Source organism: Bison bison, unplaced genomic scaffold (assembly GCF_000754665.1).
Source record: "Bison bison bison isolate TAMUID 2011002044 unplaced genomic scaffold, Bison_UMD1.0 scf7180017864251, whole genome shotgun sequence".
In the NCBI taxonomy this organism is placed as follows: domain Eukaryota; kingdom Metazoa; phylum Chordata; class Mammalia; order Artiodactyla; family Bovidae; genus Bison; species Bison bison.
Window position 1 is genome coordinate 962,304 of NW_011494823.1, and position 22,228 is coordinate 984,531.

Genomic DNA, 22,228 nt, shown 5'->3' on the forward strand with positions numbered 1-22,228 from the left:
AACTGTTGCTTCCTGACATGCATACAAATTTCTCAAGAGGCAGATCAGGTGGTCTGGTATTCCCATCTCTTTCAGAATTTTCCACAGTTTATTGTGATCCACACAGTCAAAGGCTTTGGCATAGTCAATAAAGCAGAAATAGATGTTTTTCTGGAACCCTCTTGCTTTTTCCATGATCCAGCGGATGTTGGCAATTTGATCTCTGGTTCCTCTGCCTTTTCTAAAACCAGCTGGAACATCAGAAAGTTCACGGTTCACGTATTGCTGAAGCCTGGCTTGGAGAATTTTGAGCATTACTTTACTAGCATGTGAGATGAGTGCAACTGTGCAGTTGTTTGAGCATTCTTTGGCATTGCCTTTCTTTGGGATTGGAATGAAAACTGACGTTTTTCAGTCCTGTGGCCACTGCTGAGTTTTCCAAATTTGCTGGCATATTGAGTGCAGCACTTTCACAGCATCATCTTTCAGGATTTGGAATAGCTCAACTGGAATTCCATCACCTCCACTAGCTTTGTTCGTAGTGATGCTTTCTAAGGCCCACTTGACTTCACATTCCAGGATGTCTGGCTCTAGGTCAGTGATCACACCACTGTGATTATCTGGGTCATGAAGCTCTTTTTTGTACAGTTCTTCTGTGTATTCTTGCCATCTCTTCTTAATATCTTCTGCTTCTGTTAGGCCCATACCATTTCTGTCCTTTATCGAGCTCATCTTTGCATGAAATGTTCCTTTAGTATCTCTGGTTTTCTTGAAGAGATCCCTAGTCTTTCCCATTGTGTTGTTTTCCTCTATTTCTTTGCATTGATCGCTGAAGAAGGCTCTTCTTGCTATTCTTTGGAACTCTGCATTCAGATGTTTATATCTCTCCTTTTCTCCTTTGCTTTTCGCTTCTCTTCTTTTCACAGCTATTTGTAAGGCCTCCCCAGACAGCCATTTTACTTTTTTGCATTTCTTTTCCATGGGGATGGTCTTGATCCCTGTCTCCTGTACAATGTCACGAACCTCATTCCATAGTTCATCAGGCACTCTGTCAGATCTAGGCCCTTAAATCTATTTCTCACTTCCACTGTATAATCATAAGGGATTTGATTTAGGTCATACCTGAATGGTCTAGTGGTTTTCCCTACTTTCTTCAATTTCAGTCTGAATTTGGCAATAAGGAGTTCATGGTTGAGCCACAGTCAGCTCCTGGTCTTGTTTTTGCTGACTGTATAGAGCTTCTCCATCTTTGGCTGCAAAGAATATAATCAATCTGATTTCGGTGTTGACCATCTGGTGATTTCCATGTATAGAGTCTTCTCTTGTGTGGCTGGAAGAGGGTGTTTGTTATGACCAGTGCATTTTCTTGGCAAAACTCTATTAGTCTTTGCCCTGCTTCATTCCGTATTCCAAGGCCAAATTTGCCTTACTCCAGGTGTTTCTTGACTTCCTACTTCTGCATTCCAGTCCCCTATCATGAAAAGGACATCTTTTTTGGGTGTTAGTTCTAAAAGGTCTTGTAGGTCTTCATAGAACCGTTCAACTTCAGCTTCTTCAGTGTTACTGGTTGGGGCATAGACTTGGATTACTGTGATATTGAATGGTTTGCCTTGGAAACGAACAGAGATTATTCTGTCGTTTTTGAGATTGCATCCAAGTACTGCATTTCGGACTCTTTTGTTGACCATGATGGCCACTCCATTTCTTCTGAGGGATTCCTGCCCGCAGTAGTAGATATAATGATCATGTGAGTTAAATTCACCCATTCCAGTCCATTTCAGTTTGCTGATTCCTAGAATGTCGGTGTATGACATTCTTCAAACTTCCTCTAATTTGTCCCTTTTGGGGATGGCACTGGTGGTAGTGGTGAAGATGGTCTGACATAGGCTTTTTCTCAATGGTACATACTAGTCCTGGATTTAGGTACTCCCTGGGAATCAGCATCTAAGTAAGGGTGCCTCACCATGTTCTCGTCTCTCCTCAAGTGGTAAACCACAGGGGCTTGTTATTCTGTGCATTCTACACTGGCTGGGGAGGAAGGGAGGGAGTTCCGCTATCACTCTGGTTAAACCAGGCCATACTCTGTGTTCCTGGGGAGGGCTTTCTCACTGATTCTGGCCTGCCCCTAGGGACTGAATGCCTTGAAATCTTAGTACTTGGATAGTTGAAAAAAAAAAAAAGAAGTTACAATTCTGTACATCATCCAGCTTTCTGTTGTTGTTAGGATGGAAGTGATGCTCCTTCCATCTTTCTACTTTCCAAACAGAGGCTGGAAGTCAAATCTGAGGATATCAAGTTTATTTAAAGCTGTATTCTTTGTATATTCTGTTTCTCTGAGGTCAGTTATTCTGTTTGTTCAACTTGGTCTCATTCACCATGTTTTCCTCAAATATCTGATGATCTTTAGTTTCCCCTTTAAATCCATGAATAAGTGATTAAATTGGTTAGCAATAGGAAATAGTGTAGGTTTCCTTTGAAGCTATAAGGAGTTACTTACATAAAGACTTCACCTCTGAATGGCAGCTTAGTGAGGTGGGCAGGTCCTACTAACAATTAGTTTTCCTTCAGGGTATATATGCTGAGAGAAGGTTGTACCTTTCACTTTAAACCACTGCAACTATCAAATAGGGAGAACTTTACTTTGGGATTATGTTACTTTAGGGTATTCCAGTCTTAAGTAGAGCTGCTTTTCATGTTTTCCCTCTTGGCTGGTTGTAAAATTCCACAGTCAGGCCTTGCTCTACTTTTCTATGCCAAAATCTCATACCATGGGACCTAACCAGGTCAGGAATCCATTATGTTAAAAAATAGTTGGAGTAAATGTTATAGGAAGTTACTCCAAATTCACAAAGAAAGAAAATGAGCCAGTAGACTGTTACCCTAATTACTGCTCCATTATTTCTGATTTCCATACTTGGGAGTTGCAAGTTGAGGCATCTGAGAGCTCTCACTGCCTTTCCAGAAACTCCCACTGCAACCTTTTCCATTTGTGTTCCAGGCTGCAGTTTTCCTCTACTCTAGCTTATTCATCAATACAACTCTACTTTGTGTATCTGAGAATTATGTAAAAAATCTTTGCTATTTCAGTAGTACACTCTTTCATTTACACCATTATCAAGAACTTATTTTTTATGCATGTATCTTTATCATCATATCAATAAGTCATTGAGAGGGAGAGAAAGTAAATGCATGGCTTGGTTTATCACACTTCAAAACTGCTTTTTGAAACCCTTGACCCTATGCATGCATACACTATGGCCTCTCTGTTCAGCAAGAACTCAAATCAAGTACTTTAATTTTAATAACCAAATGTCAATGCTGTCTTCTATAAAATGAATAGCTAAAGAACATGAATCTTGATTCAATCAACAAAACAAAACACAGACTCTTTAGGCTCTCTCTCACCAGAGAATTTGGTCTCAGACTGGCTAGTGGCCAGATCCTGTCAAAATTACAGTTAAAATCAATAAACTGTCATTCTTCTGAGTTTTCTACATCGAGGCAGATGACCAAAAAGCAATATACGTAAACTATTTTAGTTTTTCTCCCCAGAGAAATGCCTTTTCTGTACTATGATTTATGATGCTGCCCTTCTCAAGGGTTAATAGATATTTCTTGCTGTAACTTTTGCAAAATTGCAATTGACTGTCATTTCATTATGATATTTAATATTTAGCACATAAGACACTGGATGCTAACTTCCTGTTGGAAGTTAACAGGCAATAGGAAGCAACTGATACCTTTCATAACTCTACACAACTGGCTTAATAGCTAAGAAGGTCAGAGCTAATTTAATGCTTAAAAACAATAGGCAGATCCTATGGGAAGCAGTGTACTATACTGGAAAGTCTGTGGGCTTAGGAATACGAAAAATCTGGGTTAAATTTTACTTTTGGGACTCTAAACAAGTGCTAACTTCTCTGAAGTTCATTTTCTCCATCTGTAAAATGGAGATAGTTTTACTTTTACTGAATATTTATATTCTCTCAACCTGTCCCCATGAAGCTCCAAGCAGATAACGTATACAACCAGCTTGATTGATTTTACTTAAAAATAATCATCACAAAGCACGATCAGGCACAACATCCAACGATTCTATTACAATTTCCTCCTTAATTTGCTTTCTCATTCTTGGAGATCACTACTCCATACATTACCCAAATCCTTACAACTCCTCTAAATCCTATATATTAACTACCCTACCTCATAAACCTGGAAATAATAGAAAGATTTCTTTATAATCCTACCTACAACCCAATATGAAACTCGGTGGCCGTTTTCTTAGCCTTCTCCTATTCAGTGGATAATACTTCCACTTCCACTTGAATTTCTTCTTTTCCAACCCCATGTCATGCTACTCTCTTCCTAATAAATTATTTTCCAGCAACAGTGGCCTCCCGTCTATTCTATAACACAGGCACTTCCTATGTCCAAGCCTTTCACTTGCTGTTCCCATTGCTGGAATTCTTATCTTCTAAGACTGAGCTCCTCAAGAAATTCTTTCCTGAGCAATCTTTGTAAAAACGGTCTCCCAAAGTTCTCTTCTATCACCACAGCTTGTTCAGAATCCTTCTCACAATCTGATATCTACTTTACTTGTTGGCTTCTTATTTATCATCTTACCCACTAAGTAACTATCCAAAACTGGAAGTCTTAATTCTTCCCTTTCTCCCAATATCTGCTTCCCTCCAGTATTTATTTTGATGAATGGTTTAATTATTTGGCCAGCTGTCCAAATCAGAAATTGGAAAATATCTAAATCTTTCTCTTTCCCTCTCTCCTCCAATCCACTAAATCATCAACAGTAGAGTCCATCATTAAATATCTTTTGAACCCACAGATACTGTCCTCCCTTTATATTTCCAAACTGTTTAGATTTTAATTATGTACTGCTTATATTACTGTAATAATTTCCATTATGAGAATTCCTTACCCATAACTCTTCAAAGAGAACTTTCTAAAACATACACCTAATCTCCATTCTGTGTAACGGTCATCAATACAGTCTTGTTTACTTTTTTGTCTTTGAGAAATTTGTTTAAGTTATTTCAATAGATCTCCAAACTTTTTGACATAACTTCCTTTTATGTCATTTATTGCCTCTTCAGCCTCTCCTAGGGACCTCTACTCAAACGTTAGTTGAAGCTTTACTGAATTACCTGAAATTCTCTAATCAACTTCCATGCCTCTGTGTAACTGTTCCCTCTACTTGGGAAGTCTCACCTTCTCCCCCCAGCTATCAGCTCAAGTGTCACCCACCTTCCATGGAGTTCTGGTTTTCAGATGCTCATCATCTGTGTTCCTATGGTCTTCTCTACATATTTCTGTCATGCAACCATCACATCTATCCTTCTGTTTCCATCATCTTATATAATGCCTGGCTCCTTTGGCTGCTCCAAAAATAAAAGTAGACATGTCCATCCATACATACTCAATGCCCTTTCCACGTCCTTTACATGCCCTGTGATTGACCTCCTTTTACTTCTGTGTTGAAACATCTAATTGTAAATGTATTTTTTGGTAAATGTCATTTCCAATGCTTTTGAGAAGTAAATAGAGAAAAAACAATGACAAACCAAAACAAAAGTCTGTCAGGTGGCTTACTTCTAAACATCTATATCTTCTATTGCAAGAGGGGGAGATTAAAATATGCTAGTTTGACTTTCTTACAATCCAATTAAGATATTACTGAAATAAATCATTATAAATATATGGAAAATCAATCATTCTGAAAAGAAAATCTGAGGTTTACTAAGAATCCACCTTTTTCCTCCTTACCACGAAGCTGTCTGTCTTTTACTGCCTCTCACAAGCTACATACAATGCCAACGACTAAATAAATCCTGGGAAAACTGCCTTTGGGTCCAAAAAATTCTGAAAGGCAGTTATTCATTTTGAAGGAAATTTATTTAGGAATTTCTGTCAGATGGCTATAGGAAATCAGAACATACACACAGATGAATAAAATTTAAATTTTGCCATCATTTCTAACAAGCATATCTTGAATTACAAAGTTTGTGAGAAGCAATTTTTCTATTTGTGACCTTATGACCTAAGAGGAGAAAATTGTTACACAATGTTTAATACTGTCTTTGTAGATTCAAATGGAAATCTATGACCTTTTGATGGAAGCTAAGGCACCAATTTAAACATACTGTCGGGGGACTTCCCTATTGGCCCAGTGGTTGAGAATCTGCCTTCCAATGCAGGGGACTCTGGTTCAATTCCTGGTTGGAGAACTAAGATCCCACATGCTGTGGGTTTAGTTGTGTGGAATCTTATTCCAAGGAATAAGAACAACCCAAGGAAGTCCATGTGCCTTAAAATCCTGCATGTTTCAATAAAGATAAAAAATACCACATGCCACAGCTAAGACCTGACACAACCAAAAATAAATAATACATAGATATATTTTAAAAATCAAATATACTGTGTGATTCTTCTTTTATCTGAGATGCAGGCCAAATGATTCACTGACCAAGCAGAAGTTAATTAATTAAACATTTTAGTACTTTAAACACATAGTAGTCATGTATGGATGTGAGAGTTGGACTACAAAGAAAGCTGAGCACCAAAGAATTGATGCTTTTGAACTGAGGTGTTGCAGAAGACTCTTGAGAGTCCCTTGGACAGCCAGGAGATCCATCCGAAAGGAAATCAGTCCTGAATATTCACTAGAAGGACTGATGCTGAAGCTGAAACTCCAATATTTTGGCCACCTGATGAGAAGAGCTGACTCCTTGGAAAAGACCCTGATGCTGGGAAAGACTGAAGGTGGGGGGAGGAGAAGGGGACGACAGAGGATGAGATGGTTAGATGGCATCACTGATGCAATGGACATGAATTTGAGTAAGCTCCGAGAGCTGGTGATGGACAGGGAAGTCTGGCATGCTGCAGTCCATGGGGCCACAAAGAGTCGAACACGACTGAGCAACTGAACTGAACTGACACACACACATACACATATATATATAACTTTAATTACTCAAATTTCTTGCAAAATGATAATAATTATAATTGATAGAAAACTTCATATAAATCATTTATTTTGGCAATACAAGATCAAAACTTTTTTATTAACTACAATTACCAGAGGAATTTCTTTCCAGATCTGAACAATGAAATCTGACATTTCTGATCTCTTCTACACACAATGTCACTTAAAGAATGTGTTTTTGGTTCTTGCTTATCAAGACATATTGAAGACTGTAAAATAGGAGTTGAGTATAGCTAACTAGAGAACTCCAATAGGTCATTCCCAACAAATGGCTTTTCAGTTAACAAATGACATCTACAGAAACATGTAGGTCAGAGAATCTCCCCCCCGCCCCATCTTTTATTGCTGGGAAATTTATCATTAGCATAAAGCTCCAAAAAATAAAGAGATTCATCAAAAAAGAGGAATAAATCCCTAACCTTTCTGCCAAGTCTATCTCCTAAAATAACTAGAATCTCAGAGATGTAAGAAATCTTGATATATAATCCAAAAGTTTGTTTGTCTGTGAAAAGAAGATAAGCCCCCCCCACCCAAAGTTGGATGACTTGCCTAAGGACATACAGAGAGACTGGCAGACCTTTCATCCAGATATCTTAGTTAATTAAGATACAATCAAATCCAAGAAATCTTTGGGGAAAATTCACTTTACTCATCCTGTAATAAAAAGGAATATAGCAGAACAAAGTTCTCCATCTAATAGTCCACAGGTCAAATGGAAAATCAGCAAACTATCAGTCAGTTTATCTGTTAGACATATACCAGAGGAAGCAACAATGATATTAATATTTACTAGAAACAAGACAGGCTTTGGATGAAATGAATCTAAATTTGAATCTGGATCTGTTATTTATCCATGCCACCTTGGGAAATGTCTCTAAGCCCCAGCTTTCCTCATTTGGAAAAGGGAGTAAAAATTATTATCTCTTAGTATTATTTCTACTATCTCTTAGTATTATTTTAAGAATTAAAATTAATAATACTATCTCTTAGTAGTATTTTAAGAATTAAAAGATAATACTGTAAGTGAAAAAAGATCTGGCATGTTACATGATTTTAATAAAAATTACCTGCTTCACAGTATTGTGTAGAAGTCAGATTTTGCAAGGTTTTAGGTAGCATGGAATGGTAAGAAAAGCAAGAATCTGGAGATGAAGGGTGTGCATCTACATTTCAACTCTGCTCCTATTTGTACCTCACTAAGCCTCTTGCTTTCTCAGCATCTTATGAAATGAAGTAACATTACTTTCCAGGGAACTTTAAGGACCAAATATAACCATCCTTGTATAAGCACTTCCTAAGTATAATATAGTGTTACATATATGTTATTGTTAATATAAAGAAACTAATTGGATTAGAAAGTAGTTTGTTACTACAAGGATTAGGGGAAAGTATTAGTTACTTAATCATGTGGACTCTGCAACCCCCTGGACTGTGGCCTGCCACACTCCTCTGTCCATGGAATTCTCCACGCAAGAATACTGGACTAAGTAGCCTTTTCCTTCTCCAGGGGACCTTCCCGACCCAGGGATCAAACTTAGGTCTCCTGCATTGCAGGCAGATTCTTTACTGTCTGAGCTACCAGGGAAGCCCCCAGTTAAGGAATTCTGCTTTTGTAAAGTTAGTATCACTCCCCAGGCACCAATGAAGAGTTCTCAAATTTTATCAACATGTGTAATTGTGTTTCAGTTCTACTGAAAACATTTCCTTAAGACTGATGTTTCAAACCATTTTCTAAACCAAATTTCAAGCAAATTAATGTAGGTCAAGTGTTGTTTCTTATCTCAAAGATTTGAGGGTTGAGTCAGAGCAAAAGACTCTATAAACCAATATATAATTAGTTAATGTGAAGGTTATCTTTATTGAAACGCTAAAGAGGGGAAATCTGCTTTTCTTTTTTTTAATTAAACGGCATAACTAAATATCTGCTGGAAATGAAAATATATACATTAACAAACATTAATGTTGAAAAGATCAGTTCCTGGCCCAGCTGGAAGTTACTGTGGACCACAAGTTGGACCACTGCCTTCCAGAATGGGAAGGGGAAACTTATAAGTGCGGATTAATGAGCCCCTCAGAGTTATGTGGCCACCCAACAAGTCAGGAACATTGGACAGAAATTATCTTTTTGTTGCCTCTTTGCATAAATCATTCAGCTGCAATGAATACTTGCAAAACACAATACATACATACATACATAAAATAGGCAATAGCTTCTTCCAAATGTGTTCACAAATCAACCCCTATGGCACCACTATGAGCTGCTATCCTTCTTGCACAGATGTATAAAAAGATGCAGAAATTAATTAACTCCTTTATGGTCATTCAGAAAAATCAGTAGCAAAGACAAAATGTCATATATTACTGACTCTGTATCCTAACTGAGCTTTTGGGCTGAGAACCAAGTATGAAGACTAAGCACCAAGCATCAAAGAGAAGCCATGATATGTAAGAAGCCACCAGTACTATTTTAAGTAGCAAATTATTTCACTACTGGCTAGCAAACACACTAAATCAAAGCTGCAGAGTGACAAACCCAATTTTCTCCTTCATGTTACTAATACCAATGGCTCAAGTGCTTCTAAAATATTGTAATATGGCTCAATATTCATTAAATAGTACATTGATGTACATGTACAAGAATGATGTTCAACACAAATGAACTTTTAATAGATAAGAGTATGTCTCTGGTAACCTAGCACAATCACTATAAAAAATAGGGTCCCCAGCAAGTAGATTAGGGTCTACTGGTACCTAACTATGGTTAGCTGTATCTAGTCAACCCTTCTTTCCAATTCCTCAGGTCTCATCACCAGTCTACAAAGATTCCCAATGGCAGAAAAGTACAGCCAACAACAGCACCCATTCTTCTGCTTAAATTTGAGCCCAAAGTGTCAACGTTAGATTCTAACCTGCCAACGACTCTAGGAGTTCAGAGAAATATAAAATAATACTCATCTCCAAAAACATATATGAAAGTGGAAAGAAAGCTCCTGAAGTACAAAGTCAGTGTTCAAAACCAGTAATTCTGAACCATTCTGGCAAATCCATATTTAACTTGAACATTACCATCCTTTCTTTCTATGATAAAATGGAGATATAAGAATGTGCTGACTATGACTTCACTCTCAGAGTCAAAATGGGTATCTACAAAATCTTACAGTCTTCCTTTGTAGCACTGTTGGGCATCAGAACTCTGAACACAGGCTCTGTCATAACCTGTTACGTGGCTTTGGGCCTCTGAAACTCAGTTTCCTCATCTATAAATTGGATAATAACATATATGATATCTTCATTAATAGGTGGATATAAATAACACTGCCTTTAATTTATAGGACAACTGGTACGAACAAAATGAGATAACGAATGGAAAACACATGACACTGCTCAATATTCTACAAATATTAGCAATTCTCATTACACTTCAGTCTTTTTTTTAATTAATTAATTTTAATTGGAGGCTAATTACTTTACAATATTGTGGTGATTTTTGCCATACATTGACATGAATCAGCCACGGGAGTACATGTGTCCCCCATCCTGAACCCCCCCTCCCACCTCTCTCTCCACCCCATCGCCCTGGGTTGTCCCAGAGCACCAGCTTTGGGTGCCCTGCTCCATGCAGTGAATTTGCACTGGTCATCTACTTTACATATGGTAATATACATGTTTCAATGCTATTCTCTCACATTGTCCCACCCTTGCCTTCTCCCACATAGTCCAAATGTCTGTTCTTTACATCTCTTGTCTCTTTTGCTGTCTTGCATATAGGGTTGTCATTACTGTCTTTCCAAATTCCATATATATATGTTAAAATACTGTATTGGTATTATTACACCTCAGTCTTTTAAATGGGATAGAAGTCACTATTTAGAAGTTCACCTGCTTCAAGGCTGGTGATGGGACTTCTATCAGAATAAAAGGGAAAAATACAACTGGGAACACAAGTGAAAACCTGTATCTCCCTATCTTTTTACCATATGCCAGAATAACATAAATTCCACGGACTTTACACAATCTATTACTGATAGAGCGACTTCCCTTTCACTTTTCACTTTCACGCATTGGAGAAGGAAATGGCAACCCACTGCAGTATTCTTGCCTGGAGAATCCAAGGGATGGCAGAGCCTGCTGGGCTGCCGTCTATGGGGTCGCACAGAGTCAGACACGACTGAAGTGACTTAGCAACAGCAGCATTACTGATAAAAGGTGGTTATCAACCTGTGATTAAGTTCTGGAATCAACAGAAAGAGTTTAATCATATCATTTGTCAATTGTGAACTTCAGTAAGGTATTTAATGTTTCTGACCATGATTCCTCAACTATAAATGTAAATAATAACTGTACCTATCTAATAAAGTTACTGTGGTGATTAAATGACTCATATCTATGAAGTGACAAGTATGGTAACCTGGGCTTCCCAGGTGGCTCAGATGGTAAAGAATCCACCTGCAAAGCAGGAGACCCAGGTTCAATCCCTAGATTGGGAAGATCCCCTGAAGAAGGGCATGGCAATTCACTCCAGTATTCTTACCTGGAGAATCCCATGGACAGAGAAGCCTGGCAGGCTATAGTTCATGGGGTCATACAGAGTTGGACACGACTGAGCAACTATCACTTTCACATGGTAAATGAAATACTGTAGTTATCATTATTTTCGCTTCTCTTATTAGAAAAAGGCAAAAGTTCCTAACCCCTCTAAAATCCTAGAGTGTTTTCATTTTAAAAACTGATGATCTTGAAAAAGATATGTAGACATACATGCTACAGGTAGCAAGCAATTTGAGTATTGTAATAGTTGATGGTACTTTCAAAGCACCAAAAAAAAAAAAAAAAACCCCATGTCTTTTCATAGATTAGACCTCTTAAAATAGATCTTGTATGTACACAACAGCTATCTATTTATTTGGAGTCATTCTAACAGACATTCTAATAGAAACGGGTCTTGATCATAATATCTCATGATTTTAAATGGCAGTAGCCCAGACTTTCAGGTATAAACATCAATATGCAACCTGTACTGGAATGCAGATAGTTCTGACAACCATTGTCAAAGAATATACAATTCTTCTACAGTATTTCTCAGGAGAATATCAGTTTTCCCAAACGAATACTAAGCTAGAAACTACAGAAGTCCATATTCTTTAGCTCTGATGCTGATAACATTAGACTGATAACTGTAACTATGATTCAATCCTTCAACAGATATTTACTGAATGCTACTCTGTCCCAGGCACTACCCCTACTCTCAGCGATCTCACAGTCTGCTGCTGCTGCTGCTAAGTCGCTTCAGTCGTGTCCGACTCTGTGCAACCCCATAGACGGCGGCCCACCAGGCTGCCCCGTCCCTGGGATTCTCCAGGCAAGAACACTGGAGTGGGTTGCCATTTCCTTCTCCAATGCATGAAAGTGAAAAGTGAAAGTGAAGTTGCTCAGTCGTGTCCGACTCTTCACGACCCCATGGTCTGCAGCCTACCAGGCTCCTCTGCCCATGGGATTTTCCAGACAAGAGTACTGGAATGGGTGCCATTGCCTTCTTACAGTCTAGAGGGAGACAAACTAGCAATTATGTACAATGCTATAGTGGAAAAGCACAGGTGCTCTGGGAACACACAGTAGTGCATCTAACCCAGCGGATAAAGGTGGGAGGAGAAGGAGAAGGGGCCAGAGAAGAGTTTCTGGAAAAAGTGATAATTAACAGAGGCCTAAATGCTGGTGAGACAGACTAAAGCAAATTATAGTTTCTTTTAGTTCTAAAGAACTTGCATATGGCTAAAGCATTGAGACTGAGGTGGATCACAGGAGCCATCTTCAGTCAGGAAGGACTTAATTTTAAATGGTACAGATATTCAACAAGGTGACATACAGGAATAAGACAGAAAACATTGTGTTCCTATTTTCTTAAGATCATTTCAGTTTTACAACTCATCTGATCATCATACACATCCTTGCTACACAAAGTATGTTCCATAGACCAGCAACATCAGCAGAACTTAGAAGCCTGTTAAAACTCAGCAGGGTACTGACACAGTTATAAGTATTATTATTAATTTCATTTTACAGATGAAGCCAAGTAACTGGATAAGGGTATATAGCTGGCAAATGAGCCAGGCATGCATCAAGAACTTTGAATCAAAATCTATGCCTCTAAATTTAAACTATATTTTTCTAAAATTACTGAAATAAAGTAAAATCACAGTTTCAAGATTATTCTTTATCCATAGACCAGCAACATCAGCAGAACTTAGAAGCCTGTTAAAACTCAGCAGGGTACTGACACAGTTATAAGTATTATTATTAATTTCATTTTACAGATGAAGCCAAGTAACTGGATAAGGGTATATAGCTGGCAAATGAGCCAGGCATGCATCAAGAACTTTGAATCAAAATCTATGCCTCTAAATTTAAACTATATTTTTCTAAAATTACTGAAATAAAGTAAAATCACAGTTTCAAGATTAATTATTCTTTATTCAAGATTATTATTCCCAAACTGTATTTTATATAGATCAAAAATTTTAAACTTGTTAGCCATGGCCTATTTTATTCACATTCCAAATACATTCCCAATACAGTAGATTTTGTTTGCCATTACATTTCATTTATCTACCAATCTCAATGGTCTGAAATACAGTGAAGACAAACAGGAAGCCAAAAAAAAAAAGATGCAGTGCAGATAAACTAAGGACAGAGAATTCATGTCCTATATGTAATGCACATGACCTAGACACGAGCCACTCAGAGCCTCACTCTATGCTAATGCTCCCTGGGTGCCATATAAGGCACTAACCTAGGCAATAAGAAGGAAGCTAATATAAAAATGACAAGTTTCTGCCCTCAAAGTTCAAACGTACTAATTGGTAAAATAAGGCAACATCAAAAATACTATGGGGATACAGAAGAGGGATAAAGAAATTTCTGGAAGAAGCAGAAGAAAGCCTCAAAAGAGAGGTCATATTTAAGCATGTCTTTGAAGAAACAAAATAACTGAACCAAGCAGAGAGAAGCAATGTTCTTATAACAAGCAAAGAGGTGAGAAAGCACAGAAAAAAGACTATTGTTTCTGAATGATGGATTAGCATGTATCAGATTTACCCTCCCACTATAAACAACTAAAATAGAAATCATACAAAAGTATATGCGGCAAGTCTCAGTTTCTGGGTAACAGGCAGCCCAGGATAGTGGTTTCTGAGAGAAGAGAAAAAAACCCTGCTGCTTTATCAACTAAGTTTACACAATATTTTAAGTCCTTTGTTGTCATTTCAACAATCTTCACAGCATCTTCACCAGGAGCAGTTTCCACCTCAAGAAACCACTTTCTTGGCCCATCTATAAAAAGTAACACCTTATCTAAGTTTTTATCATGAGCTTGTAGCAATTCAATCACATCTTCAGCCTTCACTTCTAATTCAAGTTCTCTGGCTATTTCTGCAACAACTGCAGATCTCTCATGTGACCAGGTACTATCAATGAGCAGTAATATTTTGAAAGTAAATGAGCAGTAATATTTTGAAAGAAATCTTCTCTCCTAAGCAATACGTCTCAACAGTAGGCATAAAACATTCAGTACACTATATTGTATACAGAGGTAGGTGCTGTCTTCTAGGCTTTCTTTTTCCATTTATAGAGCACAGGAAGAGTAGATTTTGCATAATTCTTAAGGGTCCTAGGATTTCAGTTCAGTTCAGTTGCGTCCCACTCTTTGCAACCCCACAGACTGCAGCACGCCAGGCCTCCCTGTCCATCACCAACTCCCGGAGTTTACTCAAACTCATGTCCATTGAGTCAGTGATGCCATCCAGCCATCTCATCCTCTGTCGTCTCCTTCTCCTCTCGCCTTCAATCTTTCCCAGCATCAGGGTCTTTTCAAATGAGTCAGCTTTTCGCATCAGGTGGCCAAAATATTGGAGTTTCAGCTTCAGCATCAGTCCTTCCAATGAACATTCAGGACTGATCTCCTTTAGGATGGACTGGTTGGATCTCCTTGCAGTCCAAGGGACTCTCAAAGAGTCTTCTCCAACACCACAGTTCAAAAGCATCAATTCCACTGGGCTCAACTTTCTTTATAGTCCAATACATGACTACTGGAAAAACCACAGCCTTGACTAGACGGACCTTTGTTGGCAAAGCAATGTCTCTGCTTTTTAATATGCTGTCTAGGTTCATAACTTTCCTTCCAAGCAGCAAGCGTCTTTTAATTTCATGGCTGCAGTCACCATCTGCAGTGATTTTGGAGCCCCCCCAAAAATAAAGTCTGCCACAGTTTCCACTGTTTCTCCATCTATTTGCCATGAAGTGATGGGAGTGGATGCCATGATCTTTGTTTTCTGAATGTTGAGCTTTAAGGCAACTTTTTCACTCTCCTCTTTCATCAAGAGGCTCTTTAGTTCTTCTTCATTTTCTGCAATAAGGGTGGTGTCATCTGCGTATCTGAGGTTACTGATATTTCTCTCAGCAATCTTGATTCCAGCTTGTGCTTCCTCCAATCCAGTTGTTTCTCATGATGTACTCTGCATATAAGTTAAATAAGCACAGTGACAATATACAGCCTTGACATGTTCCTTCTCCTATTTGGAACCAGTCTGTTGTTCCACGTCCAGTTCTAACTGTTGCTTCCTGACCTGCATACAGATTTTTCAAGAGGAAGGTCAGGTGGTCTGGTATTCCCATCTCTTTCAGAATTTTCCACAGTTTATTGTGATCCACACAGTCAAAGGCTTTGGCATAGTCAATAAAGCAGAAATAGATGTTTTTCTGGAACTCTCTTGTTTTTTCGATGATCCAGCAGATGTTGGCAATTTGATCTCTAGTTCTGCCTTTTCTAAAACCAGCTTGAACATCTGGAAGTTCATGGTTCACATATTGCTGAAGCCTGGCTTGGAGAATTTTGAGCATTACTTTACAAGCATGTGAGATGAGTGCAATTGTGTGGTAGTTTGAGCTTCAGTTCAGTTCAGTTGCTCAGTCGTGTCCAACTCTTTGCGACCCCATGAATCGCAGCATGCCAGGCCTCCCTATCCATCACCAACTCCCGGAGTGCACCCAGACTCACGTCCATCGAGTCAGTGATGCCATCCAGCCATCTCATCCTCTGTCGTCCCCTTCTCCTCCTGCCCCCAATCCCTCCCAGCATCAGAGTCTTTTCCAATGAGTCAACTCTTCGCATGAGGTGGCCAAAGTACTGGAGTTTCAGCTTTAGCATTATTCCTTCCAAAGAAATCCCAGGGCCGATCTCCTTCAGAATGGACTGGTTGGATCTCCTTGCAGTCCAAGGGACTCTCAAGAGTCTTCTCCAACACCGGTAAATGAGCACTGGCTTTGACTTAAAGTCACCAGCTGTGTTAGCTCCTAACAAGAGAGTCAGCCTGTTCTTTAAAGCTAGGCATTGACTTCTCTTCTTTAGCTATGAAAATCCTAGAAGGCATCTTATTAAATATGGATGTTTTGTTTTCACTAAAAAATCTGCTGTTTAGTGTCGCCACCTTTATTCATTATCTAACCAAATCTTCTTGATGACTTGCTGCAGCTTCTACATCAGTACTTGCTGTTTCACCTTGCACTTCTATATTTCGGAGACAGCCTCTTCCCTTAACTTAATGGAGTAGTCTCTACTAGCATCAAACATTTCTTCTGCAGCTTCCTCACCTCTCTCAGCCCTCAAAGAATTGAAGGGAGTTAGAGCCCTGCTCTGGATTACTGCTGCTGCTGCTGTTTAGTCGCTTCAGTCGTGTCCGACTCTGTGCGACCCCATAGACGGCAGCCCACGAGGCTCCCCCGTCCCTGGGATTCTCCAGGCAAGAACTCTGGAGTGGGGTGCCATTTCCTTCTCCAATGCATGAAAGTGAAAAGTGAAAGTCAAGTCGCTCAGTCGTGTCTGACTCTTCATGACCCCATGGACTGCAGTCTACCAGTCTCCTCCGCCCATGGGATTTTCCAGGCAAGAGTACTCTGGATTAGGCTCTGGCTTAATTGAATATTGTGACTGATTTGACCTTCTAAGCAGACCTTAGTCTAAAACTTTCTCTATATCAGCAATACAACTATTTAACTTTTTATCATCCATGTACTCAATGAAGTAGCACTTTTAATTTCCTTCAAGAACTTTTGTTTGCATTCACAGCTTGGCTGTTTGGCTCAAGAGCCTAGCTTTCAGCCTATCTTGGCTTTCAACATGCTTTCCTCACTAAACATAATCATGTTTAACTTTTGATTTAAAGTGACAGACATACGATTCTTCCTTTCACTTGAACATTTAGAGGTTACTGTCAGGTTATTAACTAACTTAATTTCAGTATTATTGTGGCTCAGGGAATAGGAAGACTCCAGGGGAGGGACAAAGGGAAATGGCTAGTCAGTAAAACAGAACATACATAACATTTATTAAGTTTATTGTCTTATATGGGTGTGATTTGTGGTGTCCCTAAACAATTACAACTGTACATCAAAGATCACCATAACAAATACAATAATAATGTAAAAGTCTGAAGTACTGCAGTTATCATAGGATTTAGCAACTCTACTCTCAGGTATATTCGAGAGAAATAAAAACATACTTCCCTACAGAAACTTAGATATGAATGTTCACAGAAGCATTATTCAGAAGGGCAAAAAATGGAAACAATCCAAATTTTCATCAATGGACGGATGTACAAATAACATGTAGTATACCCATGTAACTAAATTTTATTTTAAAAAAAGAAGTAGTGATGCATGCTACAACATGAATGAACCTTGAAATATTACATTAAATGAAAAAAGTTGATTACAAAAGACCACATATTGTATGATTCCATTTATAAAAATTGTACAGAAAAGACAAATTTATAGAAAAAGAAAACAAATCAGTGCTCACTTAAGATTTGTGAAAGGGGGCATGTGGATCAATGTTTAATGGGTACACAGTTTCTTTTAGAAGAGACATATTGTGATCATTGTACAACCCTATGAATAAACACCAAAACACTGATTTATACACTTTTAAATGACCTGCTTGGTATATGAATTAAATCTCAATAGAGCTGTTTAATAGACTGTTGAACATAGAAAGCAATGGCAACCCACTCCAGTACTCTTGCCTGGAAAATCCCATGGACGGAGGAGCCTGGTAGGCTGCAGTCCATGGGGTCGCTAGGAGTTGGACACAACTGAGTGACTTCACTTTTCATTTTCGTGCATTGGAGAAGGAAATGGCAACCCACTCCAGTATTCTTGCCTGGAGAATCCCAGGGACAGGGGAGCCTGGTGGGCTGCTGTCTATGGGATCGCACAGAGTCCGACATGACTGAGGCAACTTAGCAGCAGAAGCAGCAGAGCTGTTTAAAAAACTTTTTATAATTTTCTTATGTCATAAAATAATTAGAATAGAGTCAGTTTAATTATGTGCGTGTGCACTCAGTCGCTCAGTCGTGTCTGACTCTTTGCAAACCCACTGTCGCCCATCAGGCTCCTCTGTCCATGGCATTTTCCAGGCAAGAATACTGGATTATAGTATAAACTGAATTATAAATATATAATTAGCTTACAGTATAAATAAATTTTAAAAATTATAAAAAACACAAAAAATTACGCAAACCAATTTTTAAAAAAGCAGAGTGGGGGGTTACTTTAACAGATGCTTCAAAAGGAGTATTCCCAATCAGTAAGAAACACAAAATAGTGTTCAACTTCATTAGTCTTAAGGGAAAGAAAAATTAAAATTCCAAGAGGACGCTACAACATACCCACCAGGAAAGCTAAAATACAAAAACAGAAAGTATCAAACACCGACAAGGATGCAGGATACACTGCTGGATGGAAAAGACACAAACTGGCAAAACTACTTTGGAAAACTTTTGGACACAACCTACTAAAGCTGAAGATACACGTATCCTATGGCTATGTAATTCTGCTCCTGGGTTTATAGCCGAAAGAAATGCATTTTAAAAATGTCCTTTAAGAAACATGTACTATACCATTCAAGGAAGCATTATTTGTTATAGTCCCAAACTAGAAATTAATGAAATGCCAAAAGCAAGATTAAATAAATTCATATTCGTACAGTGGAATACTATCAGCAGTTAAAATAACTAAGACTACATTACGTTCAGGTAGGGATGAATCTTACAAAAATGTTGAAAGCCAACACATAAAATGTACATATTATATACTCCTATTGTATACAGTTCAAAATCAGGCAAACTCAACCTATGGTATATGGAGTTAAGGTAGCAGGATGTCTGGCTAGAGATGCCACGAATGGAAGAGAACATGAAGCTTCTGGGGTTTCAGGGTCCTTATAATGCCTGTTTCCTGACAGGAGATTCTGCTTATGCAGGTGTGTTCGATTTGAAAATGTGAAGTGTGTGTGTGTGTGCATATGTACACTTTATACACCAATTTCAAAATACTTCAAAAATTTTTTTAAAATTTGTTTTAGTAAACTTATAAAGATGACTATTTAAGCCCACGGTGAAAAAGGAAAATTACTGAATGTGGAGGCTAGGCAGTTTGTAAGGTATTTTCACTCACCTTTGTCCTGTAATGCAATTTGTTCTTTATGCAGCAAGACTACCTCCCGTCCCAAAGCTTTCTTCTGTCTTTCCAGTTCATTTCGAAGCACCAAAATTTTTAATTGCAGGCACTCACTTTCTTTTTTCTAAATAATTAAAAATACAGGTAAATTTATGAATATAAAAGTTATGACTGAATAACAACATGCACAATATTTCATATGTGAGTGGTTTAAAGCACTTTAATACTCATGTAACTTATAGATCTCTTGAGTGATTTAATTATCAGCATCTGTCATTTTAATGGAATGAATACAGATGTAAGCAAAATGCAGATTAGAAATAAATCTAAAGTCTGGGAACAGTTCTTTCTAAAAGACACTATAAAATATCTCAGGCCTCTTTCCTGATACCACAATGCAATATGACACAAGTTAATAACAAAAAAAGGGGGTTTCCTTGGTGTTTCAGTGGTTAAGAACCTGCCTCGTAAGGCAAGGAACACTGGTTCAATCTCTGGTCCCTTCATGCCTCAGAGCAGCTAAGTTTATGCGCCACAACTACTGAGCCATGCTCTGGAGCCCACAAGCCACAGCTACTGAAGCCCGTGCGCCTTAGAGCCCGTGCTCCGCAACAAGAGAGGGCACCACGATGAGAGGCCTGCACAGCGCAGCGAGTGAGTAGCCCTGGCTCGCTGCAGCTAGAGAAAGCCTGCACACAGGAAGGAAGACACACCACAGCCAAAAAAACAACTCAACTCTTTTTAAAAGCCCTACTGGAATTAGAAATTAGACTGATATTGAATTGAATTAAAAACAATAATAAAGAAACAGTTTTCAAAATGTTCAACACAGAGTTACCTTAGGACCCAGAGTTGCACCCAACAGAGTTAAAAACATGTCCATACAAAAATGTGAATATGACTGTTAGAGCAGCAGTACTCATAATAGCCAAACAATGAAGTCAAGCCAAACGTGCACTATCTGATGACTAGATAAATAAAATGTGGTGGATATTCAAAGGAATACTATTTGGCAGTAACAAGTGAAGTACTGATATATGCTACAACATGGATGAATCCTGAAAACATTATACTAATTGAAAAAAAGCCAGTTTTAAAAGGCCACAGACTCCCATTTATATGAAATTTCCAAAATAAGCAAATCCACAGAGAAAAGATTTCCATCCTTACCAAGCTAAACTAAAGGTGCTCTAATAACCCACAGATTTTGGAGAAACCCAAGTAGGGACCTGGTGTTTTCAACCCATCCAAACAGTAACTAGCCAAGCCACACCACAAGGGGAGCCTGGAGCCTTGCTAACAGCGTAACAACGTAACCCTCTTCCTCCCTACTGGGTAATATCAGAGGCAGCCAAGTAGAGAGAGCTTTCACTACTATACAGTGGTGTTGAAACCACCCTATCATCTACACGGGCAGTTAGAACTCCCACCCTTAATCAACACTATCAACTCCTTCTGCGTGTGCACACACACACAGAAACACTCCCCCCCCCCCCCCTCTCTCTCTCACACACCTCTGCCACATGGGTGTCAACGGAAGCTTCTTGGGGAACTTGGACTTCTACCCCAACTTGGCAGTAATGAGATGGTTGCTCTTCCTTCCTCTACCAGAGGTGTCAGAGGAAGTCAGGTAAAATAGAAGATTTAAATAAGATCCAGAGACTCATAATATAATACCCCAAATGTACAAGTTTCAATGAAAAATCACTCATGATATTAAGAACTACAAAGATGTCAAGTAAATAAAAAAGGATAATCAACAAATGCCAACACTTGAGACAAACAGAAAATATAATTATCTGACAAAGATCTGAGAGTAGCTATCACAAAAATGCTTCAATAGAAATTAAGAACCTATATGGGAATAGAATCTTAAAATGAGTGGACATATGTATAACTGATTCACTATGCTGTACAGCAGAAACTAACACAACACTGTAAATAAACTACACTCCAATAAAAACTAATTTGAAAAAAGAAATTAAGAACATGCTTGAAACAAAACAGAACATCTTGACAAAAAAAAATAGAAAATCTCAATACAGAAAGTGAAAACCTAAGAACTGAAATTAAAAAACTCAATGAATGAGCTCAAAAGAAGAATGTAGGAAACAAAGAAAAGAATCTTTAATCTGTAAGACAGAACAATAGAAACTACCCAGTTTAAACAACAGAGATACAAATGAACAGAATCGCAGGAATCTGCAGAATGATACCAATTTGTATCATCAAGTACCAGGAGGAAAGTAGAAAGTGGGCAAAAATGAAAAGTACTTGTAGAAATAATGGTTACAAATTTTCCAAATTAGGCAAAATAAATCTACCAATTCAAGAAGTTAGAGAACTCCAAACAGAATAAATTACATGAAGAAAATCACAACGTAAATGAAACCAAAAGCTATGTTTTTGAAAAGGTCAATATGGATAAACTTCTAGCCAGGCTAACCAAGAGAAAAGACAGAAACTACTAATATGAGAAATGAAAGAAGGATCATCACAATGATCTCACAGACATTAAAAGAATAATTTAAAATATTATAAAAACCATCAGCAGATGAATGGATAAGAAAGCTGTGGTACATATACACAATGGAGTATTACTCAGCCATTAAAAAGAATACATTTGAATCAGTTCTAATGAGGTGGATGAAACTGCAGCCTATTATACAGAGTGAAGTAAGCCAGAAAGAAAAACACCAATACAGTATACTAACGCATATATGTGGAATTTAGAAAGATGGTAAC

At 38.2% G+C, this 22,228-nt stretch overlaps 1 protein-coding gene across 1 annotated transcript in view; it reads right to left on the reverse strand.

Moving 5' to 3' along the window:
- Positions 1-22,228, reverse strand: part of UVRAG (UV radiation resistance associated) — a 334,304-nt gene that overhangs the window by 146,858 nt on the left and 165,218 nt on the right. The window contains exon 9 of the mRNA XM_010847555.1: positions 19,481-19,607. Coding sequence (XP_010845857.1) covers positions 19,481-19,607 — 127 coding nt within the window. The remainder of the gene's footprint in view (positions 1-19,480; positions 19,608-22,228) is intronic.